This window comes from Leucopleurus acutus, assembly GCF_964270905.1.
Source record: "Leucopleurus acutus genome assembly, chromosome: 9".
In the NCBI taxonomy this organism is placed as follows: domain Eukaryota; kingdom Metazoa; phylum Chordata; class Mammalia; order Artiodactyla; family Delphinidae; genus Leucopleurus; species Leucopleurus acutus.
Window position 1 is genome coordinate 56,853,996 of NC_139144.1, and position 23,878 is coordinate 56,877,873.

The following is a 23,878-nucleotide window of genomic DNA, read 5'->3' on the forward strand; positions in this document are numbered from 1 at the left end:
ACAACAACCAAAAAACAAACCTGGTAATATATGTCAGGAGTCTCCTGAGTGGAAATTTAACTCAGCTTAAAGGCTTACAGATATTTTGATGGCTGTATAAATGGAAACTGGTTGAATAATTTGAGTGGCAAATACTGCCTGTCATCAGGTTCCTTCTTGTCATCATCCACGTAGACCTTTGCTAACTATACTTAAAAATCTTGAACATTATGAGCTTAACTATGTAAAAAAGAAAATTGATAGGAAAAGACTAAAGGAATGTATGAAAATATTAACTGTGGTTATGTTTGGCTAATGGGATTCTAGGTGACTAATTCCCTTTATGCATTTCAGTATTTTCCAGGTTTTCTATAATGTGTGTGCTTTCTTTTTAAAATCAGAAGATGCTAATTTTTAAACGGTGATACATCCATTTTGATATGCCATGTGTTCACACTTACATTAAAAAATATACACAGTACAGACATAGAGAATGGACTTGAGGACATAGGGAGGGGGAAGTGTAAGCTGGGACAAAGTGAGAGTGGCATGGACATATATACACTACCAAATGTAAACTAGATAGCTAGTGGGAAGCAGCCGCATAGCACAGGGAGATCAGCTCCGTGCTTTGTGACCACCTAGAGGGGTGGGGTAGGGAGGGTGGGGCGGTGGGGTAGGGAGGGTGGGGGGGTGGGGTAGGGAGGGTGGGGGGGTGGGGTAGGGAGGGTGGGAGGGAGACACAAGAGGGAGGAGATATGGGGATATATGTATATGTATAGCTGATTCACTTTGTTATACAGCAGAAACTAACATACCACTGTAAAGCAATTATACTCCAATAAAGATGTTAAAAATACATATATACACAGTAAAAGGACTGGAAAGAGTATATAAAAATGTTGATGTGGCTTCCACTGCAAGTCAGAATTATGAGCTCATTTTCCCCCTTCCTGCCACTCTTCCAAATATTCTCTGACAAGCAAGTATTACATTTATAATGGAAGACATTTTTTGTTTTAATTTTTAAACCATGTACTAGTAAGGTCTGGATTCTAATGCTGGCTGTGCCTCTTACTAAATACGTGGTTTGATCATTTTAGATAAACTCAGAGCCTCAATTTCCCCATCTTGGAAAGGAGGTAATATATGCCTCCTGGGGTAGTCTGAATATGAAAGAGTGCTGGCATGATAAGCACCAGTAATGTTTCTGTTTCTTAAATTTAAAGCTGGCCTGGTTTGCTCTTTTTAGCAAAAGAGCTTAACAGATAAAACAATGAAATTAGTCTCCCTGCCAGCAAAATATCTCTTATTTTAGGGCACAGTGTGAGAGTAACCGTTCAGATGATCAGTTCGTTGTCAACGAAAGAAAAATAAAACATTTTCTAAGCATCTTTAGCCTCATTCCACTAACTTTTTTCAAATATTGCGTGCACGCTCTCTCTCTCCCCGTATATATATATATATATATATGTGTGTGTGTGTGTATATACACACACACACACAGATATATACATTAACAAACATTTATTAAACCCTAACTTACGTATTTCCGTCATATAGTCACACTCAGGCTACATCTCAGAATGTGAGTCAACCTGCTTTCTATTAATTTCATGGTGAGCCTAGGTTTCATTCCGGATATATTGTCTGTGAGGTCACAAAGCCTGGCTTGAGCCTGAGCTGTACAGAAGAGAACTAATGGGGGCTCAGAGGACCAGGAGGCAAGGAACTCACCTTAAGAGTCCCAGCACCTAGAGGCTTCAAATTCATCAGGCTCCTCTGAGGAAATCGTAGTTTAAGGAAATGGTCATTTCCTGGGTGACCAAGGTGGTAAGGAAGAAGGCCCTTGCTGACCAAAGGTTATGCACCATTCTTGCACCATCTGACTGCTTTGGTAGGTCCCAAGGTGTGTTGCATCAATCATGGTTCTGAATTTGCTTTTGAGTAAGTGCTCAAGTGTTACAAAACTGTGTCTCTGGAAATAATTCAGCTTTAATTATTGATATCCTTATCTCCTCCACTTCTACTTTCACTGTTTCTTTCTGAAAGCGTACAGCCTGGTCTTCAGTATGTCCTGCAGTTAGAAAGTTTCCTTCCCCTCGACAAATGTGACGTATCCATCCTCTTTCTTTAACACAGCCAAAATCCTCATTACAAGTGAATCTCGTGTTGCCTTATTTCTGTTTTATGGTGGGTTCTGTTTTACTCATTATATACATCCAGTGCAGCCTCACCGCCTTCTTCAAAACTCTTTTTTGGTCTACTTTTCTTAGAGCATGTAGTTGGAGCATAATAAAGCTGTGAGCTCAAACTTGAATACTTCAGTCATTTGGAGAATTAAGTTCCTCAAATCACCCCAACTCAAGATTTAATTTAATTTTGGCGATGAGTGCTTTATCATGGTGTGTCAAGAGATTTGTGATGATAAAGTACTTACAGCCCTTTCTGAGCACTTCCATAGGAATGTGGCCGCAAGAGGCCTGTGCTTCCCCGGGGACAGTTGGCGTAGATTTGCCCCACAGCAGTCATATTAATCAGAGCTCTCACTCCTATTGAGCCAAAAAGTTTAGACTCCACTTCAGCGTGATGTTCCAGGCGGTACCGTCAGTCCACGAAATGGCATGTGAGCGAGAACTAATGCTATCTCTGATCTAGACTTTGCTTTTGCTTCGCTGAGTGTGTTACTGTTTCAGTGTTTATCTTAGTGGATTATTATATGCCTAAAATACTATAAATTGAAGAAATGGAGCTATATGTAATCACCATTTTTTTAATCTCATAATAAATGTACAAACCCTTAGTCAATGACTTCTGTTTTTCTCACATTAAAACAGTACTTTACTTATAACTGCTTTTTTCCTCAGCAGACTAGGAGCTGAAGGCAAGGAAATTCCAAGTGCCAGGGTAAAGACTGGTAGATGAAAGGGCTGCTGGGGAGATGATGAAAAGACCGGGTGGAAAAATTCTTTAGGCAGTGAATTCATGGACCCAAACTGAGCCCATCCAAGGTGCAATGCTTTACAGTCTGACACAAGTGAACTCATTAAATAAGCACCACTGCCTGGGCTCTAGGACAGACTATAGTAAATTGATCCTTATTAGGGTGAGGGAGAAAGTGTTCATGAAATAAGGCAGGTGGATAGAGAAGACTCCATATGCCACCCAGCTGGGGCAACTGTCCAACAAAGTAAACATTCAGCCTTCACTAAAGATCATGGTATTTCTCCCCATGCCGATGGTCCATTCTAGAACCGCGTGGAACAGAAAAGAAAGAACCCCCAGCAGCATGCCCACAGAGCTTCTGAAAGAGAAAGAGTGACTGGGAGAAAAGCAGGATTAAAGGGAGTCACGCATCAAAATAACATAAATCTTTTATTGAAAGTCACTTTATTGATGTTACAGTGAGAGTAACATAGAAAAGCGTGGTACCTTATTAGCTTCAGAAGTGAATACTAATAAAATTGTGCCAGAAATCTGAACCTTAAGTTACAGTGACCTTTAAAAACAGCAAGATTTTGTTTACCTACATATAACAACTTTATAACTTGAACAGCCATGAAACAAATCGCACTTGATCTGGAAAGCAGTCGCCATATATTTCAGTTGCTGTTTGCCAAAACCCAGTAATAATGTTTAAAGTAGCTTAAGAACCCGAAGTGCAGAGTAGCCGAGAGAATATAATGTTAAAATGAAGCCAAACTATATACACCTGGTTACCTGGTTACCGAAAGTGAAACGGTGCCGCCATTAACACTTCCCCACGCAGTGTCTTCCACTAGCTGTAGATGCGACATCACCCCTTGAAGATGATAGATGTGGAAAACACCAGTGCAGACCTACACTGGCTAACATACGAACTGCTATGTTTAGGTAAAAACGCTCAGTTTTTAAAAGAAGTTGTCTTTTTGTGATGCTAAATTGGAGAGGCAAGCCTCTTCCAGCAAGTTAAAAAAGGAGCACGTGCTTATTATTCTGAATAAACCTTTGCTAAGCATCTCTGAAGTTAGTGTAAAAAAAAAAAAGTTTTCCATACAAAACAAAGATGTTGGGTCATTTTTACCCATTAAAAAGACTGGCTGTAGAATCACAGTTTGATTTTGTACTGGATTAGAAAAGGGGATTCTCATCAGGCAGTGATACACATGTATAATTTAGCAAGAACTCTTGTATTATTACTGAATAAATGTATTAATTCCTATCAGCACTTTCTGTATTGTGTTATCGAGTGTAACTTAGCACCACTGTGTTTAAAGATTTGGGGGCTCTTTGCATTTTTTAAGAGCTTGACCATCAAAACACAAATCCACATCTGAAACTTCATAAAACGAGAGACTAAGCCCTAAAGTAAACGTATCATAGTATAGTACAGTATTGTATGCATATGTATTTTTTAACGAGAGGAAAATGCGCGTTTCTTCAAAAACTCCTAACTCTTCAAAAACAGTATTGATGAATTTGTTAAGCATATTATCTCAACATTGCTAGACTCATTGTATGCCTTTTTGTAAAAAACGAAAAACAGAAAAGAAAAAAAAACCCACTTTTTCCCTGGTTTTGATTTCAGGGACACCTAAAAGCATGAAATGATGATGTCCTTAAGCCAAACCTCTGTCAGCCTTGAAGCACCTCCAGGTACGATACAGGTCCTATGAACGATGCAACAGGGACAGCCACACCAGGCATTGGCCCATTATGACTAGACAATGAGGCTTTACACAGCCAACACTCAGTAAAACTGCAAAGCACACAGGTCTGCCCTAGGCACGCAGCACCTCTCCCTATCATACCACCAGTGGCCGACCTGTGCTCTTCCACTGTCTTGGCTTCTGAGCTCTCCCTGCGCCTCTCCATTCTGCTCCTATCCAGGGCTAAATGCCCCATGACCTCCCGAGACTTGCTGTTTCTTATCTTCCCTCCAGCCTGAAACACACCCTGACAACCAATCTCTCAGTGACTTCCCAAGTTGCATAATCCATGCCCAGATGCCAACGGAAGGCTAAAAGTGTCTCTCTCCCCTAATTCCACGCCCCAATGGTTCCCCAAGTGCCAATTCAGGCGAATAAGTGACTTACCTCCATGACAGCGAAAGTTCCTAGTCAGGAGAAAAGGTCTGACAGCTACTGAAGAGAGAGCGACTCTGGAAGTAGGAAGGGTCTGGAAGCATCTCTCAAACCCACAGTGAGAATGCTTACTGTTTGTCAGGCTATGGATATAAAGGACAAAAACACTAGGCAGGTTTTTGTCATTTCCGAATGTTTTGTTTTTCTACCTACAAACTGAACCATAAGATGCCCCATTTGGGGGACTCTGACAAAGAAGAAATACTCCTGATTTCTAAGATCCGGCTCCATCTTTGTTTGCTCCGCATCTGCAGGTGGGGTGGAAAATTCCTCTTGGAATTAAAAGCACCTGCCCACAGAGCAGATGCTAGGAGCATGCCCCGAAGGTTCCCAGCAGGTGTGGCTGCTCCGACCCCCACGCCCAGACCCCAGCACACACCCAGAGCCAGATAGGCTGCTCCCTCTCAACTGATTTTCACAAGAGCAGGCTGGGCTCCTCAGGGTCCAATAAACAGGGGAAGCTGTTTAGGAAAGTTCTTAGCTCTCCCAGGCTGGAGGAGAGTTGCTGCCTCCGAAATCAGAAGTCTTAGCCCTTCAGAAAATATCTCAGAGGAGAAAAATTCAAAGTTTGAGCCTCCAAATTAAGCCCTATGTTTGCTTCGTATATATTTTAAGCTAATAGAATGAGAAATTCATCTTGACTCAATTTAAGAAAAGAAGTATTTGAGTGTCAGTTTTAGAGGAAACATAGACGGGATAGAAAAAAATAATTAGGAGCATAAAAAAGTAGACATTATGCTACAAATGAGAGTCAGAACGTTTCATGTAAAATTCATGTCAACTTACCAACTGGTACGATTGTACTTAAAATATGCTGCCCAGGGACTTCCCTGGCCGTCCAGTGATTAAGACGCTGCGCTTTCACTGCAGGGGGAACAGGTTTGATCTCTCCTGGAGGAATTTAAGATCCCACATGCGGCTTGGCCAAAAAAAAAAAAATGCTGCCCATAGGGGGCGTCCTGGTAGCAGGGGGCGGTGTTCTATCAGTCTGCGGGGGCAGCAGGCCTGCTTCCCTTTCCTTCCCTCACTGCCTTTATTCAGCTCCCCTTCCCATACACTCGGCAAGCTACTCGGTAAGTTCCAGTATATTCCCTTTTTAAGTAAAATAAAGTAAAATAAAATAGTCTTCTCTTTACGTAAGGATTTATTATCATGTCGAATAACACAAGGAAATATTTAAAGCACTAAATATATATGTTAAAATAGAACTACATGACAGCAGGAAATGAAGAATGGATGAGATTGATAAATGAACAATTTTGAAACACTGAAAGTGAACAGAAATACCATATTTCCTCTAGCCCATAGGTAACTATAAAAATTAAAGAAAACCTAAGAAGGTAAAAGGTAAAGCAGACACAAAAAGATCTGAGACAACAGAGGGGATTAAATTATGCAAATCTGCAAGGGGATCAACAGAAAAAATAGAGAAATGTTAAGACTGTTTGGGAGTTCAAACATAAATAGTCCTTCTGTGGAAGTGCGCAGAATACCTGATTTTATCTTTTCAGCAACTTCTTTTAGAAACCCTATCAACCTTATGTTCAGAAATCTATGCTGGATTGACTTTACGCAGTAACACAATTTTAAAAGCCTTTTTAAAGCAAGGGGGGTGGAGGTGGGCAGGGGAGTGAAACTGTAGTATCATTTAATAAAGCACCTATATATCAACCTGGAAAATAGCTTTGGCATTTACTTTATTAGTCAACATTTTATTTTAAGGAAAAGCACTGGGTATCTTTAAAAAAAATACAGCAACCACAAATTGAAAGGCCTCCTGATGCTGCACTGTTTGAGGAGTTTATTCCTTTCCACCGATTGCATGTGGCCTGGGGGCCACTTTCTAGCTGGGAGACCCCAGAGGAGGGTGCCATTTCCTGTCTAAAGAATGAGGGGCTGGACACAGAGACCAGTTAATCTGACCAGTCAGCTCCTTTATAGCTCCATGTTTCCCACACCTCCTTTGCTGACACTCTTAGGGGCGAGATATGTGTTGCTTTAAATCAGGGTTTACTATACTGTAACAAATATGGATAAATGGAACATCTCAGGCTGCAGAGTTGTCAATCTGAAGTCTAATCTACGCACAAAACTTCAGAAAGAGAGGAAAAAGGCATACAATGGAACACAAAGGCCAAAAAGCTGCTCTTCTCTGCTTAGTATAACAGTCCTATAGTTGACTGGGGGCTATAAATATTAGTTTCATGATACAAACTGCTATGTGGCCTCAAAGTTGCTCTCCAAAATAGATACTCAAAAAAAATTAATAATAATAATAATGCTGTGCTTGCGTTTAGTGCCATGGGTCCATTCTCCCTGCTTCGGTGGATGAAAAGTCATAGATATTTAGATTTAATACATCCAGAACACCAACCATGAGTTCACATATAGGTACTTCTCACAACTAGCCACTGAAATTATAAACTTGTCAAAGAATGCGGCAAATGGCTGTAAGAATGTTTACACATTCCTAGATAGAGTAGATACCTAGAATAGAACATCAAAGGTACTATAAAATCATAGTCTCTCGGGGCTTCCCTGGTGGCCCAGTGGTTGAGAGTCCGCCTGCCGATGCAGAGGACAGGGGTTCGTGCCCCGGTCCGGGAAGATCCCACATGCCGCGGAGCGGCTGGGCCCATGAGCCATGGCCGCTGAGCCTGCGCATCCGGAGCCTGTGCTCCGCAACGGGAGAGGCCACAAATCATAGTTTCTCTGCAAATAAAGCACTTTTCATTCAGTTCTATGTGAAGTTTATTATCGAGGAGGATGACTATAAACTGTATACCTCTAGAGTAACCATGTCTCCCAAAAGGCACAAATAATGATTTTTCACTTGAAATAATAATCTTCATGTAAAAATAATTCAGAAGGTGAGGAAAGACAGAAGGGTGAAGGGATCCATTGACTACATAGCTAATCATTTGTGGATTCTTTCAAATGAGGGATGTGTAACCATAACTAGGAAGCATATTTACATAAGGTATCTTACATTCAAATCTATAACTCTTTTATAGTCAAAATAAACCTTCTAACATTAGCCTTTTATACACTCAATATCAGAAAACATTCAGTGCACATTAAAGTGATCTTGGTCAAAAGCCACTTTATTTGCTACATCTTTAAATCTGTCTGCCCTCCTGTCCTTGGCTTGGGCAACATGGCAACATCACCCAACTTGAGACTGATGGATCATTTTATCATAGTCTCGACAATCACATCCCTTCCTGTCATGAAAACTGCTGTTTATACTTTATCATTTTGGATCATTAAACTGCTTTTCAAATGTTTTCAAAGACTTTCAGAAGAGAGGTCCGTTACGGAAGACATAGACACATAGAGGAGAAAACACTGCCTTCTAATGGGCCCTTCAGTTTGGGCCTCCAAGATGATTACACACGGAGATGAAATGGGTTTTGTTCTCGGACACTACTGGCAGAGATCAAATTTAGAGGATATTTCTGAAATCTTGTCTGCAGATTCCATTCCTCTCAAGAAAAAGGAGAGAAAATTAGAAAATTCAGAAGTACTCTTTACATCAAAGCATCTGATTGATCCCATTAATTTCGGAGCTCACTTAGGGTCGCCTCCCAACAGAAGTTTTCTTTAAGAATGGCAGAGCTGCATGATGACAGCTATCGAACTTTGGTTTTAAAGAAGGGGATTTAACATAGATTTCTCACTTTTCTATGGATTAAAAACGTAGAGAGTTCAGAACATCAGATTCTACCCCTTGCCGGCTGTTTGGATAACTTCACAGTTGCTGCAGCCTTGGGGTTTTAGGTTTCTTTGAACCCTCTGCGACCTGTTGAGGCTTCCCAGCCCAGCTGGTAGAACCTTCCATATCTTACTTACAAATCAGTGCAGAATGACCTGCTGGGACTCACGTCCCACCGATGATAAATACCCTCAATAAACAGTGTGAAAGTTGTTTTCATTAAAACACGTCATTCATGTCACAGAGAAGGGTGGCTAAAAAGCTTTGTTAAAGAACAAAAGTTTAGGCCACAAAGGGTTAGAGTATTGGCAAGTTGGAAGCTACCAATGCATCAGCAGCTGTGGCCTCCTGTGTCTTTGGTGCATTTGTTTAACTCAGCAGGACACACTGCTGTGGGGCTCACAGGCCCCCCCAGGTGAGACTAGCAGATGTGCTCTGGCACCGAAAAAGAATAGCCACTGAGGCAGGCGCTGTAGCCCCCAGAAGGAAGATGGACAGGCTGGAGGATTCCCAGGGAGCAGCCAGCTGCTAGCAGAGCGCCTTGAGGCAGTAAGCAAGCTGTGGAGGCCCTAAGTTCTGTCGGACATTTCGTTCTCTTGTTCAATTAATTACTCAATAAAACTGCCTCTAGACTGTGCACACTTTAAAGGGATAGCACATGGTTTGGACAAATACCAGTTATGGGGAGACACACATACAGCCCTGACCACTATATTTACAACATCATCCGGTCATCATCTTGAAAGACCATTCGATGGACGATGATGACGTGATTGTGACTGATGGTTTTTAGGCATCTGGCAAAATACACTTGTGTGTAACAGCTGCTTTTTTTTAAATTTTAAAAATGTTTACATATGTACAATTGTCCTTGTATGCTGATATAAATATGAAAAGTAAAAAAAAAGAAAGAAAAAGAAAAATACATGTTTACAGTTAGCATATGGGATATTGGCCTCTCAAGCTTTAAAGTCCTGCAGAAGAAATCCTATATGCCTTAGCCCAGCATGCTAGTTTCTATTATGGGATGTCGTTTCCTTAAACGTGGAAAACAATAAACAGAAGCCTCATGCACATAGCATTACTGTCTACAATGAGGATGTGCTTCAGAATGTCGAGTTCTGAATCCATTATTGTCCCTTAGGAAACTTGCTACATTTGGGTCATGTGAGTTAATTTCAGTGATATTTCTACATGTATCTGTCATGCGGATTATCCATTAACATACCAGTACCTTAGTTGTTCCATGTTATAGTGTAACATTTTAGTAGTTCTTTTCATGGTTCAATTAAATCTGAAGCCAATGACAAAAAGAAAATGGTATCCAGATGTGAGTCTCGGCTTCCTCTCCTCTGTGGCATTCAGAGATGTTTTCGAGTTGTTTGAAGAGCAGATAGATTTGCAGTGATTCAGTGAGGCTGAGTTTCTATAAAAGTTGAAGTAAACAGTTTCGATGTATCACATGTAAACAGCTGATCTTAAATGGATGTCTCCCATAGCTGCACAACAGAGAAAAGCAAAATTTCACACTGCGAAAGCAGGAAACAGACATATTCTGAGCTACAAAGATGAAAAAGATTCGGTAATTTCATCTATACTTATGTGATTGTGGATGCGAAGTCTCATAATGGATAAAATAAACACTCTAATTTTTAGTTCTCTTTTTCCTCTAAACCTGAGTCTCAACGTTTTTAACAACGGCCACCTTTCAATACACAAAACCCTCACATCCTCATTTAATATTGGGCTGGCCAAAAAGTTCCTTCGGTTTTTTTTTTTTTTTAACATCTTTATTGGGGTATAATTGCTTTACAATGGTGTGTTAGTTTCTGCTTTATAACAAAGTGAATCAGTCATACATAAACATATGTTCCCATATGTCTTCCCTGTTGTGTCTCCCTCCCTCCCACCCTCCCTATCCCACCCCTCCAGGCTGTCACAAAGCACCGAGCCAATATCCCTGTGCCATGCGGCTGCTTCCCACTAGCTATCTACCTTACTACGTTTGTTAGTGTGTATATGTCCATGACTCTCTCTCGCCCTGTCACAGCTCACCCTTCCCCCTCCCCATAACCTCAAGTCCGTTCTCTAGGAGGCCTGCGTCTTTATTCCTGCTTTATCCCTAGGTTCTTCATGACATTTTTTTTCTTAAATCCCATATATATGTGTTAGCATACAGTATTTGTCTTCCTTCGGTTTTAAAGTAAAAATAAAAGACACGTTTTTCATTTTCACCAAAAACTTTATTGAACAACATATTCACCCTTTTGTTCCACTACCTTCTGCCATTTTTCAGGCAACTTCATAATTCCATCTTCCCAAAACTTTTTATCTTTTTGAGCAAAGAACTGTTCCAGGTGCCTTTTACAGTCTTCCAGGGAACTGAATTTTTTTACATTAAGAGAATTTTGTCAAGACCGAAATAAATGGAAATCCGAAGGTGCAATGTCTGGTGAATACGGCAGATGAATCAGAACTTCCCAGCCAAGCTGTAACAGTTTTTGCCTGGTCATCAAAGAAGCATGCGGTCTTGCGTTATCCTGATGGAAGATTATGCGTTTTCTGTTGACTAATTCCGGATGCTTTTTGTTGAGTGCTGCTTTCAGTTGGTTTAACTGTATGCAGTACCTGTGGGAATTAATCATTTAGTTTTTCTGGAAGGAGCTCATAATAGAGGACTCCCTTCCAATCCCACCATATATGCAACATCACATTCTTTGGATGAAGACCCGCCTTTGGTGTGGTTGGTGGTGGTTCATTTCGCTTGCCCCACACTTTCTTCCGTTCCACGTTATTGTACAGTATACACTTTTCATCGCCTGTCACAATTTGTTTTAAAAAGGGAACATTTTCATTACGTTTCAGTAGAGAATCGCATGTGTAAATATGGTCAAGAAGGTTTTTTCTTTGCTTATGGGGAACCCAAACGTCAAAGCGATCCAAATAACCAAGCTGGTGCAAATGATTTTCAGTGCTTGATTTGGATATTTTGAGTATGCTGGCTATCTCCCACGTGGTATAACATTGATCGTTCTCAATTAATATCTCAATTTGATCGCTATCAACTTCTACTGGTCTACCCGACTGTGGAGCATCATCCAGTGAGAAATCTCCAGCACAAAACTTCACAAACCTCTTTTGACACGTTCGATCAGTCACAGCACCTTCTCCATACACTGCACAAATCTTTTTTTTGCTTTTCAGTTGCATTTTTACCTTTCTTGAAATAATAAAGCATAATATGCTGAAATGTTGCTTTTCTCTTCCATGTTAAAAATTAAAATGGCTACACAAAAATTCACCACTTTTGATAAGTTTTTTTTTTAAATGCACGCTGACATGACAGCTGTCACAATGCAATCCAACAAAATTGTTTCGAGTGCAGTTAAAGACAACTCAGTGCTACTAGAGCCATCTTACGGAAAAAACCAAACGAACTTTTTGGCCCACCCAATATTACTTGAAATTTTGAATAAATTAAATATTGTGTCTCAAATGAAATAATTTAAAATATTATTTTTTTAAAACTACACAGACCCTTATTTTCCCCAGGATTCTGATACAGCCATCTAGAACAGTGGTTCTCAACCCAGCTGTACATTTCAATGATCTGGGGATGTTTTAAAAATCCCACTGCCTAGACAGCACACCAGACCAACTAAATCAAAATCTCTGTGGTTGGGACTCAGGCATCAGTATATTTTAAAAGTCCTTCAGACAATTCAGTACAGTCAATGCTGAGAACTACTGACCTTAGGAAAGTGTGAGTCCATTAATACCACCACCGCCCAATTAAAAATCATTGCTCTGAGCCTGTGGTCAGGCTATACACTCTCCAAATCCATCACTATCTGCTAAACAATTGTCCTCTCTCAGGAGTGGACATATCAGAGTAGAATGATGTATCCAGGGCAGGATGTCAATTTCGTAATTCCCTCACCTCTTCCCTCTCCTGGCCTCTGCCACCATTTCTTTATACCAGCCCCATTGATATCTAATTTCTAAAATATTCAGTAATTGCCTTAATGGACTGAATACAAGTTTGGCATGATCAAATATAAGTGCAATTCAGTTCACCAGAGAAGGAACGCCAATTAAAAAAAAGAAAAAAGATCAAGCTGATAAAAATATGTTTCCAGGCAATACGATGTGGGTATAATTATTATGAACATGAACAAAGAAAGACTAAGATTAGTGTAACATAGGTTGCATCCAATTTCCAACCAAATCCCATTTTTACTGGAAATCTGGGGCCAGTCATAGTATGATACCCAATGAGTTTCTAAGGAAAAAAAAAAGGAGAAATAGCTAAGTGACTAAGTGGATGTTTCTCTACAGATTCTCTTAATATGTTCTCTTGACTCTTCATGGAAATATTCTGTTACCTACTTTAGGTCCACTTTATATGTCCTTTTCATTAAAAAAAGACACCAAATCTCTCAACTGGGAGGATCTTTGTGTGTGGCTGACACCTGTTGGTGGAGACAAGTGAAAATGAATGGTTAAGCAGGTGTGCAGGGCGTCTGAGGGAAAGAAGATCTGGATTGACGCTCAGATGATGATACAGAGTAGTTAAGAGTCCAGACTTCACCTTCAGTGAGCCCAGTTTCTTCACAAATGATTACGAAGATTAAATAATAAATGACAGCTCGCAGAAAGAAGAGAGGAACAAAGGAATGACACTGGGAAAACCTGAAGGTGACGATTATCCCAGTGAGGAAAAAGGAGCAAAGAATTGCCAAGCCATCGCTTTTAAGAATAGGCATGACCTTGGCCGTGTCTGGATAGCTGTAACAGAAGGCTTGCTGATAGAAAGATCTGCTCGTTAGATTGTCCACAGCCCACAAAGACAGCCCAGAGACAGGGGCTGCCTATTCTATAGGATTCTGTTACTTGCTCATGGGAACCAAGAACCAAGCAGACCTTTCACACAACTGTCCCCAAGGCTACAGTCTTCACAGCTGCCCCACTCAGCCTAGAGAAAAGGTCAAGGGCCAGCCATTTCTTCTGGAGGATGTCATTTTCATGGGCTTTCATGTGGGAACATCTCCAAAAACCTGCACCCTGGCATGACAACAGTTAAAAGAATGTCCCCAGTTAGACAGAACAAAACAGCAATGTAGACAATTTATCAGGGAGAAAATGTGAGGTGTTCTACTTCAGCAATTCCCTGGGGAGGGAAGGAATGACATCAGCCTAAGGTTTCATCACCACATACTTATATCACAAACAAGTGGATGCCTACTCACAAGTCTTTTTTTTTTTTAAGGCCAAAAGCTGAGTGCTGGTGGGAATCTGAGTTATCGTCTTCCTTTCCATCTTTTACCATTGCCCATATTAATATATGAAGGTAATTTTTTGTATGGTTAATAAAATACCACCGATTGTTTTTAAAGTCTTTTCGATTATAGTGATCTAACCAGCACATGTTTTCTTACTGACTCTGAATTGATCAAGTTAAAATTTGAATGATCCATGTTTACCTTGGACCCCATAATGTAAGTTCAGGGTCCAAGAGGCTCTGAAATATCTTTCAAAACCAAAAAGCCTAGGAACCAAGGACCCACTAGCAGATAAATCTGTCCAGGCTTTTAAAGCTTTATTTTTTTGCAACATTGTTTCTGAGAAGATCAAAATTATAAGTGTAACTGACCACAACAGAGCCTGGACACCAATAAAGGTAATTATTGTTTAGTTATATCTTTCACGTAAGTTTCTGAGGGTTGGCCTACCTCTCTAAACTCGGCTGTATCTCAAATTTCACATAATGGATGTGTTCTGGGAATTATGTGAGACTAAATAAAATCATAATTTAAATGTAAAGGACTTAGTAGTTACATGAAACTTCTGATGAATCATTTTTATAAAAATAGTAAATTCCAAATATGTTTCTAATGTTTTTTTTAAATAAGAGGTTGCTAAATTTCACCATACCCTTGGCCATACTCTTTTTTTTGTTTGTTTTTTTGTGGGTTTTTTGCGGTAGGCGGCCCTCTCACTGATGTGGCCTCTCCCGTTGCGGAGCACAGGCTCCGGACGATCAGGCCCAGCGGCCATGGCTCACGGGCCCAGCCGCTCCACAACATGTGGGATCTTCCCGGACCGGGGCACGAACCCGTGTCCCCTGCATCGGCAGGCGTACTCTCAACCACTGTGCCACCAGGGAAGCCTCGGCCATACTCTTAATATTACAGATTTTCAAGGTTCCTTTCCTTGTACAGTTATCCAAATTCCACCCCCATCCCCAAGACACTGATCTGACTTTCTGTCATGGGTTCCTATTTTTTAAATCCTACTGGGTGTTATTAGCCAACAAAAGGCCTGAGTTAGCAAACTGGGCATGGAAATGAGGCTGGTTTACTTAATCTCTGGCATTTCAAGGTATATGTAAAAACTGATAAAGCAAAATACACTCTCTGTTTTGTCTCTTCCAGGTTGTAATATATTGGCTGCAATGAATAATAAAAGATGTAAATATATAGCAGTGAATAATTAATATAAGCCAAATATCTCTAGAATTCATCAATAATTAAACAAATTTGCCAATACAAATCTGGGCCCAAAAGCCCCAAGAATCTACTATTTTCCAAACTCAATTTTTCTCATGTTCTTATGAACAAAAAAAGGAAAAATGGCTCTCTCTTTTAAAACATCAACTCACAGATAAACGATCATGACTGAGGATGTTAGCATATGGAAGAAGTTCCCACATACCCTGGCACTTTGTCGGTTCACTTTCTTCTCCTCATCGGGAAGGGGAGGCATTGGATAAGGGTATTTTCTGCTGGAGGCAATAGACCCAGTTGACGAAGAAGGAGACTTGGCAGGAGATAAAGTCCTGAGACGTTGAGAACACATGAAATACATATTATGTGATTGCCTAATATCTTTTCAAATAGCTGAAAAATGGGTTCAGAAAGAACCCTCTGATTTCTACTTTCATAGGCCACTACTGCAAAGGTTTAACTACTGGGACATACTCTGTCATTCACAACACTAGAATGCTAGAATTTTATCTTCCTAACTTCAAAACTGCAATGGATTGTTTAAATATTAGTACACAGAATACTTTTCAGCTAGAAAGCCACTAATGAGGTTTTTAATAGAATAGATTTTTAAAAAGCTAAAATGAAGAAGGGATCAAAAAATACTCTAAGAGCTCATAGTGGTAAATTAAGTGTACGATATATTAATAGTCTACCTTATTTTTATCCCTTAATGTAAAAAATGTTTTTAGTGCAGTAATTCCAATTATAGTTTTAAGATCTGAAAGTACAACTGATACATTTATTAGTTACTAAGTCACACACCAGTTTACACAAAACTCATGCATTCAGAGGCCAGTGTGTTAGTTGTGAAAGAACAAAGGCAAATACGAGGGTTTTAATAACACATTAGTAAACATGCAAGCGGTAAGGAGTGCAGAGTTCCAGCCAAACAAAGAGTCTGATGAGAACATACAAAAATGGTCTGATTAGTCCCTACAATCATCGTTTCTGTATAGGGGAGGATTCTAAGCCATAGACATAGACCTTGGTAACTCATGTAGGGTATACTTGTCATGTCAATAAGGTGGCAACACTTTAATGACTGGAATTTTACTAAAACTAAAACCAAACACAACAACAAAAACTCTTCCTATTTGGATAATGTGTTCTCATCATGGAGATATTCCATATGAAAGATCTGCATAAGCTCTTGGTACATTACACTGTTCTTGTTTGATTCTGCATGCACAGTGGTAATATTTGTGACTAAGCAGAGCGCACTGGAAGAGACCATATCTGCTATTTTGTCTTTAAAGTGAAAAAAAAACAGCTGAGAGTGAAAAGCCTCGATTCGCACTGTGTCAATGAAAAATAAACATGATAATTCGGCAGTAGCTACCCATTCACAAATGTCACCACTACACATCCATGACTCCTCAATTCCTGGTGCAAGGCGGTAATGACCACATCTCTGAACTGGTGGCACCGCCATGCTGAAGCACAGGTACTTATTTCAGTGGGGTGCATTGCATCTGCTGTAAGTGACTGACTCAGCCTGTGACTGCTTGTGGTGTGGTAGCCTGTAGGGGGGAGATCTAGTTACTGTATTGCCTGCACCAAATGAAGATGTCCTTTTCTCCCTGATTTTAAATTTCCGTTCCTATCCATATATCACTCTTTGCTCTGGTTCTGCTGTAGTTTTCAAATCAGTTTCTATTTTATGGACACTAAATTCAAGCTAAGATTTGAAAATAGTTTTTCCTACAAACCCTGAGATTTGGCTCAATTTTAAGACTCAAGAGTGATTCAGTTTACTTTAAATCTGTAATTCCTAATGTTTCCTCTGTTTCTGGAAAATGTCCAGAAATGTTCACTCCTTAATGTGAACTGTCACAATATTGCAGCTGTTTGACCTCTGCTGTATTAATGCTATCCATCGCGGAGGAGATGGGTGGAACTTAGAATGTAAGTACTTCAAATCCTCTAAAGTACTATTTTTTTTTAAAGTACTATTAAAGCAATGTACTACCACATCTTTTTCTAATTCAGAAATTCATGATTATTTTCAATTTTAGGAAGACATTTCAAATAGGACGATGATCTTTAGGAAACAAATTCAGTATGTGTAGAATGAGCACATACTTCTGTATGTAAAGATTTAAATATATCTTTCTAAAACTAGGGATATTAACCTGGGTTTGGATTTTAGCCTAATCACTACTGATAAGATATCCATGTTCAGAAAAACGAGTCAGGTATGCAAACAGCTAAATCTTGTTTACTTTAGGGGATCATACAAACTGAGTCCTCTTTTTCATTCTCTGCAGTGTGTGTGGGTGTCCATAGGATGAGGTATTATTGGCTTATAGCTTCAAAGTCATGCCAGCCATTCACTTGGCCATGGGTCCAAGTGACCAGCTTTGTATACATACAGGGCCATTCCAGTGAGGGTGCTGGAAGTCCAGTCTTCCCCTCAAATAGCTTTCCCTGGCCAAAGCCAATGAGTTCTTTAAAAACAAACATAGTGGTGTCCTCCAGAACCCCACAGAAACTGCACATTTACTACTTCTCACACTAACACACTAGTTTAACTGACACTTTGGACCCTAATAGGAAGAGAAACCAAGCAGCACAGTTTAGTAGGAGCAAGGGGCATCAGGTGTGAGGTTGGGTAGTGTGTGACAGTATCAAGGGAATTATCTTGCGGGGATGGGCAGCACCAGAGCAGGCGTCAAAATAAGAGTAGAGAACAAGGCAGGGTAAATCAGTTTAGGGAAAACAAACTTCATATTTCACAAATGTCTACGAAAGACATTTCTTCAAAACCACCTCCAGGCTCTTTTCTGACCTTGGCTACTTGGTTGGTGGTTCCAATCTGGCTTCCACTGAAAACCAGGCACCATCCCAGCTCATTCACTTACAAAGTAAATTTTGGACAAATGCTAACCGTTATCATTACTGCGTTTTTAAAAACCGTAATAACCATAGTGGGTGCCATTTAGAATTACACAGTGAAGGTACGTCCTGTGCCAATGGATTGTGGTGTGTCTTGGGGCTACATCAGACCTCCTGGGTTTGCCTTCTGTAGATAGGCAAGGCCAATCTCACTTCTGTCCCCCAGAACAGGCAAAAACCAGGCCAGTCACACACGTGGGACACACGCCTACCACCTATTCACTCGGCTGTGCTCATGTGCAAATTTTATAGTAGTCGGATGGAAAAAGAAGAGATTTTGGAGTCAGAGCCAGGCTCGTAATTCGGGTTCTGACACTTACTGGCTGTGCTATCTCGAGTTACTCTTTTGCTTCATAGAAAGGGAATAAGAATGCCTACATCTCATGATGTTGTGAGAAATAAAGGAATGATGCAGGCACTCAGACAGTTATTATCATTAGTTTCTTTCCAGAGTTACTGCATATCCACAAGATCATGGAAGAGAACTCACAAACCACTGATGAAGTGAGTAATCCGGTGGATAATACCCAATAGTAAGGAAACCGTCTAAGAGCTTGTAAAGCATTGTCACCAACAGAACTGCCCCCAGGATCTAGGTATGAGAAGATAATGCTCTCACTCTGACCTCACCTGCTCCTTTGTGATGATCTGAATATATATTGACAACAATTTGAGCAAATGCTGTCCCATGAGAACTGGGTAAGGGAGCCCAAGTGAGACACTCTGATCGCTCAAAATCTTTTGGCATTTGCTTTGCTCTTCATAGTGATATGGATACAATTTTTTTTTTTTTTTAACGCTGGGCAGTATTTCGGACCAGTTTTCTGCAAAGTCCCCACATTGCATTTTGATAAGGATGCCACAAACCCCACACCCCGTGGGTGACTAATAAAGTGACCTTTGCCCTCATTGGTGGTTTTGGCAGGAGAGGTAGCCCTGAATGACCTGGCGGCAGATGAAGCAGACCTGAGCTTAACCATAAGGCTGGCAGAGCGTAAGCCAAGGTGTGGGTGCTCTGTGCTTCCTACATGAGGCTTGGTGTGGACAGACAGTGGATGAAATTCACTCTGTTGCGTTAGAATCATTGCGTTGCAAGCCCTGGGATACCTCAATTATTCACCACTTCCACAAAAATTCTATGTTGATTTCCAAGTCTTACAGGCATAACCCTTATTAACCCCAAAATGACAGTTAACTTGTAACCCTCCTCTGAATTATATCTAGCCTTTAAACATAAATATGGATTTTTAATAAGGAATTCCTCCTATGACTGTCCACTTTAGGACCAACATCTCATATTACAAGAGGAGATAAAGGAACCCTCTACAATTGCCCTTGCAGCTTTGCACGTGCACCTGGGGGAGCTGAAGCATTTCCCCATCCAAATTACATTTAGTCATGCAGCTTCTGGGCAGACCTGGGGGCTGGTTTTAAGAAATGTGAACTCTTCTCTGGGAGCCACATAAACTACTCAGCTTACCCAGGGAGGTGAATCAACTCTTCCGGAGTACCATTTCACAAATTACTGCTGCAAAATGCTAAATCCATTTAGGTATATAAGCCCTACCCCATAAGGGACCAAAGTCATTGTGTTTTGGTTCCACGGCTAATACAAATTATAATCTGCCCACAAGCCTGAGGAAAAGAGAAATAGGACTGCAGGTGAGCCAAGATTCCAAATAACATTCAAAATCATCTTACCTGTCTTCCTGACGCTGGCCATCTTGGGAGCTACAGGTGAGGGTGGGATGTTTGAATGTGAGTGTATGTATATGAGGTTCAGTGCGAAAGTGGTATTAGCAGAGGGACAGGGCAGGAGGGAAAGATGGGGTATAAAAGCAGGAGGTATTTTTGTGAGCAGGCAGGGGTTATGCTTCCCTTGGGTTATATGCAAATGTATGGATCAAATTAAAACGCAGGTAGGTCTAATCATTTTCTCAAACTATACATGTCTAAACTAAATGGTACACTGGAAGAGAAAGTCCACCTTATATGGGTGCTGAGAGTTAAAAACACATACATATTTTGATATCTGATAAATGCTGACCCAAGTCATGGTAATAAGTAATCTGAAAGCTTATTGTTGAAGTTATGTTCAGAAGAGGTAGTAATTGAGTCTATATTGCTTCTTTACATTAGTTGTCCACAAAGTAGTCAGATATAAAGTCGATGTTGACATCTAGGAAGTCAGTTTGATATTATAAAGAGTGAAGAAAATGCCATTAAGAGCCGTGGAAATTCTCTCTGACCTCTAATGTTGCGTGAGCTGCAGTGAACTGAGTAAATTTGCTAGTTTCTAAAATGTAGGAGTATTCTGTCTGCTCTTTTGTGAATCAAGATCGTGTTTCTGATCTGTTTCCTGTTCTATCTGAAGGGTAAGACAACGACATTCTTACTGGAATAAAAAATCCCTTTAGATGCTTTTTTGAGAATCTGTAAAACCCTTTTCCAGCATAGCCTTCTCTGATAGCAAATGGTTGTACTGAACAAATGAAGCCTAAACTCATTCCACACACTCTCATGTGGACAATGTTATCTCAACAATTTTCAAGTTCCATCAAATCAGTGTTTTTACTCAAAGTAAAATTCCACCACATTTCATATGGTTTCTTTTCACGTTTTTCCTTGAGTTTTTGTATGCACTATGCACTCTTCAGGCAGTAAGTAGGAAAAATGCATTATGAAACCGCTAGATTCTAGAAATTAAATTGTTCAGGTTAATAGTGCTTCTTTATTAGTGGAAAGTATGTTTCATGCCCATAGAACACTACATAGCATAGCGTGAAGAGAAAGCTACTAAAAAGCTCAAGATGGGGATAGGGACATGCACTAAATGGCAACCCTTTCAAATGGCTTCATTTGAAACGTTCAGAAAAGAACTAGACTTGCTCACGAAGCCAAAAACAGAGATCAAAAGGCAGCAAATAAACAAGGACCCTTTCCACCTATGGGAACTTGTATTGGGAGATACAAGATAGAGAGCCAGTCACACTACAGTATTTGAATGTGCTGGGAGAGTTTGAAAAGGATATAAAATTAATTTATAAAATACCTAAAGTATGGTCCTTCAGTGTTTTTATTCACATCTTCTACCCACTTAGCTACATTATAGTCTCTTTTGAACCATGGGTTTAAATACCTGCAGAAAGCAATGGAAGGAACAAAGAAAGCAGAACAAGATAGAAAATCTGAAAATACACAGCACAAGCTTAGCAAGGATGTTCTTCACCCTCCAAACACTAATGACTATGGCAAATAAACCAGGATGGATGCTGGGTGATTATGAGGCAGTCTGTACAATGACATGGCAATAAACTCAGCTACAACAAGGCTCAAGGCATTCTAGAATGCATTCAACCTTTCAGGGAAAGCCTTTCCAGTGGTTTCCCAAAGTGGATCAGAAGCTCTCTCTCAGAGATCTGTCAGCAGTCCCATTCACCCACCTCCAAAGTGGCTTTTTCCACGCCACCACTCATTTGGCTTCTTGGTTTTCAAATGATAATGGGCCTTTTTGAGAATATTCAGATGGCTGCAATTCCAACCTGGTGTTTGGGAATATAACACCCCAAGAACAATTAAAAGGGGCCACGTTCTCTTTCCAATATGAAAGGAAAGATTTTACACGGCCTCTGTCTCACTCCTGAGAGCAGATCCCAAGCTGGAGTCAACGAGAAAGGTGACCCAGCTGGCTCTATAAGGAGCAGAAAGGGACCCACTCTTCTGATCCTGGAGCCCCAGCGCACAGTAAGTGTGGTCCCAAGAGGCCTCCATGTTCTTGAAGGTGGGTTTAGTAACTTAGGTGCAGCTGCGATGTCCCTTCCTCCCCTTTGTGCACTCCACACTCATGTTTCCAGTAGGAAGTGGCCCTCACAGGTTGCCTTCCAAGTGTCTGATCACTAAGAAGTGACTGCCAGAGGATAACAACAACCTTAGTTAACACTTCCCTGATGGATCTGGCCAAAGTCTCCATCAGAATTACTGCATAAAGAAAAATGTTAAAGGCAGTAAAATTATGAGTGCAAGGGTTTTTGGGGTTTTTTTGGTTTTTTTCAGTTTCTTTTGATTTTTACCCTGGGAACCAAGCAAAGTCACATTCTCTTAGAATATGCCCTTGTCAAATAAATACAGTTTCAACAAATTCACTCATGGAAGAATTTGGAGGTTTTACTGAGTTTTCTCATTTAAAAGGTAACTTCTAGAGATGCTATAGACAATAAAGATTCGAGCTCCATAAAACTTTTAAAGTTATTTGGAAACAAACCAGGGAAAGTGATAAAAAACACTGCTTTTTTTGTGGTTAAAGTCTGCTTCTTTCCTCCATATTTAGTTTTAGTTAGTAGATACATTTAAATCAAGATATATTTCCACAGTTAAACAAACAAAATTAGATTATTTTCCATAGTGATTTTCCTCAACTTGTTAGCTATAACCAATGTACGCCACAAAATAACATCACGAGTTCCCTCCTGAGGGAAGGGCTTGATTGTTTTTCATGCTTACACGACCATTTTTGCTAAGACAGTGTCCCCTGACTTGAGAACAACTCGCACTTCTTTTTGCCTTTAGCCACAATCATTGCCAACTTGTGCTTTTGACAGAGATAGCCAATTAAAACTTGCATAAAGATTTCCACTGAGACTCTGAACAAAAAGAAAAAAGTCAAAAAGCAAGTGCAGCCACACATAAAGGCTAGTGAATGCTCTGGCCTGGGGAAAACCATAGAAAAAGCCCATGCAGCTGTTACCGGGTGAAACACAGCCGCACAGCAAACTGAGTCACCCACAGGCAGTCGGCCACTTCCAGGAGGAGACATGTGTTCCTTTCACTGTCAATCTCAGAAGCTCTAAGGGACAGCCATGGATGTTCCAGGAAACCTACAGCCACATGGCCTGACTTGCACATGGTGGACCTTTCTCTCTGTGTCCGGGAACATCTCAGAAAGCTGTGATCACTTCACTAGAGGTCATGAAGAGAGCTCTCAACTGTAGTTCCCTCTGGGGATGTGCCCATGAAAGTGTCTTCACAGTGGGCCTCCTAACATCTCTAGGTAGTGCTGACTGGAGTGATGGGATTTCATCAAACTGTGATACATCTGCCTACGTGGCTTGACTTGGCTTGTAGCGCAACATGCAAAAAAAAAAAAAAAAAAATGCGTTCGACAGGAGAGGAGAGCTCTCTGTGTTCTCCAGGGTGATGGAAAGGCAGAGGAAAATTAGCTGATGCTGGCTGGACCAGGACCACCTCCGAGCAGACGCTGGGGATCAGTCACAGACCAAATGACCCTGTTCTCAGCCAAGGAAGGGACTTGGAGGCGGATTAAGTGGCAGCCCAAAATGAAGGGGCAGGTGGAGACTGACCTGTGATCCAGACTCCCTGTCTGGGGGCTGTCAGAGCCCCCTGGGTTTATGCCTTGGGATGGGACTGTCTGGGCGAGGGAGTGCCCAGGCTCAGGTGCTTGGGGCTCCCTCCTGTAAAAACACAATATATAATACAAAGTCTAAGCCAAAAACTTTCTTTACATCATGTACAACAGTGAGGAAGATGCAAAACTTTGAGTGGAAAAACAGTACAATAAACAAGGACATTTTATAGCAGAGTATGCATTTGGGGGGCATGGT

General features: G+C 40.6%; 1 protein-coding gene across 1 annotated transcript in view; it reads right to left on the reverse strand.

Annotated features, from left to right (window-relative positions):
• Nucleotides 1-10,123: 10,123 nt before the first annotated feature.
• The window catches only part of ADAM22 (ADAM metallopeptidase domain 22), a 241,009-nt gene continuing 227,254 nt past the window's right edge, over nt 10,124-23,878 (reverse strand). Inside the window, 4 exon segments of the mRNA XM_082845888.1 lie at nt 10,124-10,316; nt 15,532-15,655; nt 21,313-21,399; nt 23,618-23,728. Of these exon segments, the coding sequence (XP_082702014.1) occupies nt 10,296-10,316; nt 15,532-15,655; nt 21,313-21,399; nt 23,618-23,728 (343 nt within the window). The 3' untranslated portion in view covers nt 10,124-10,295.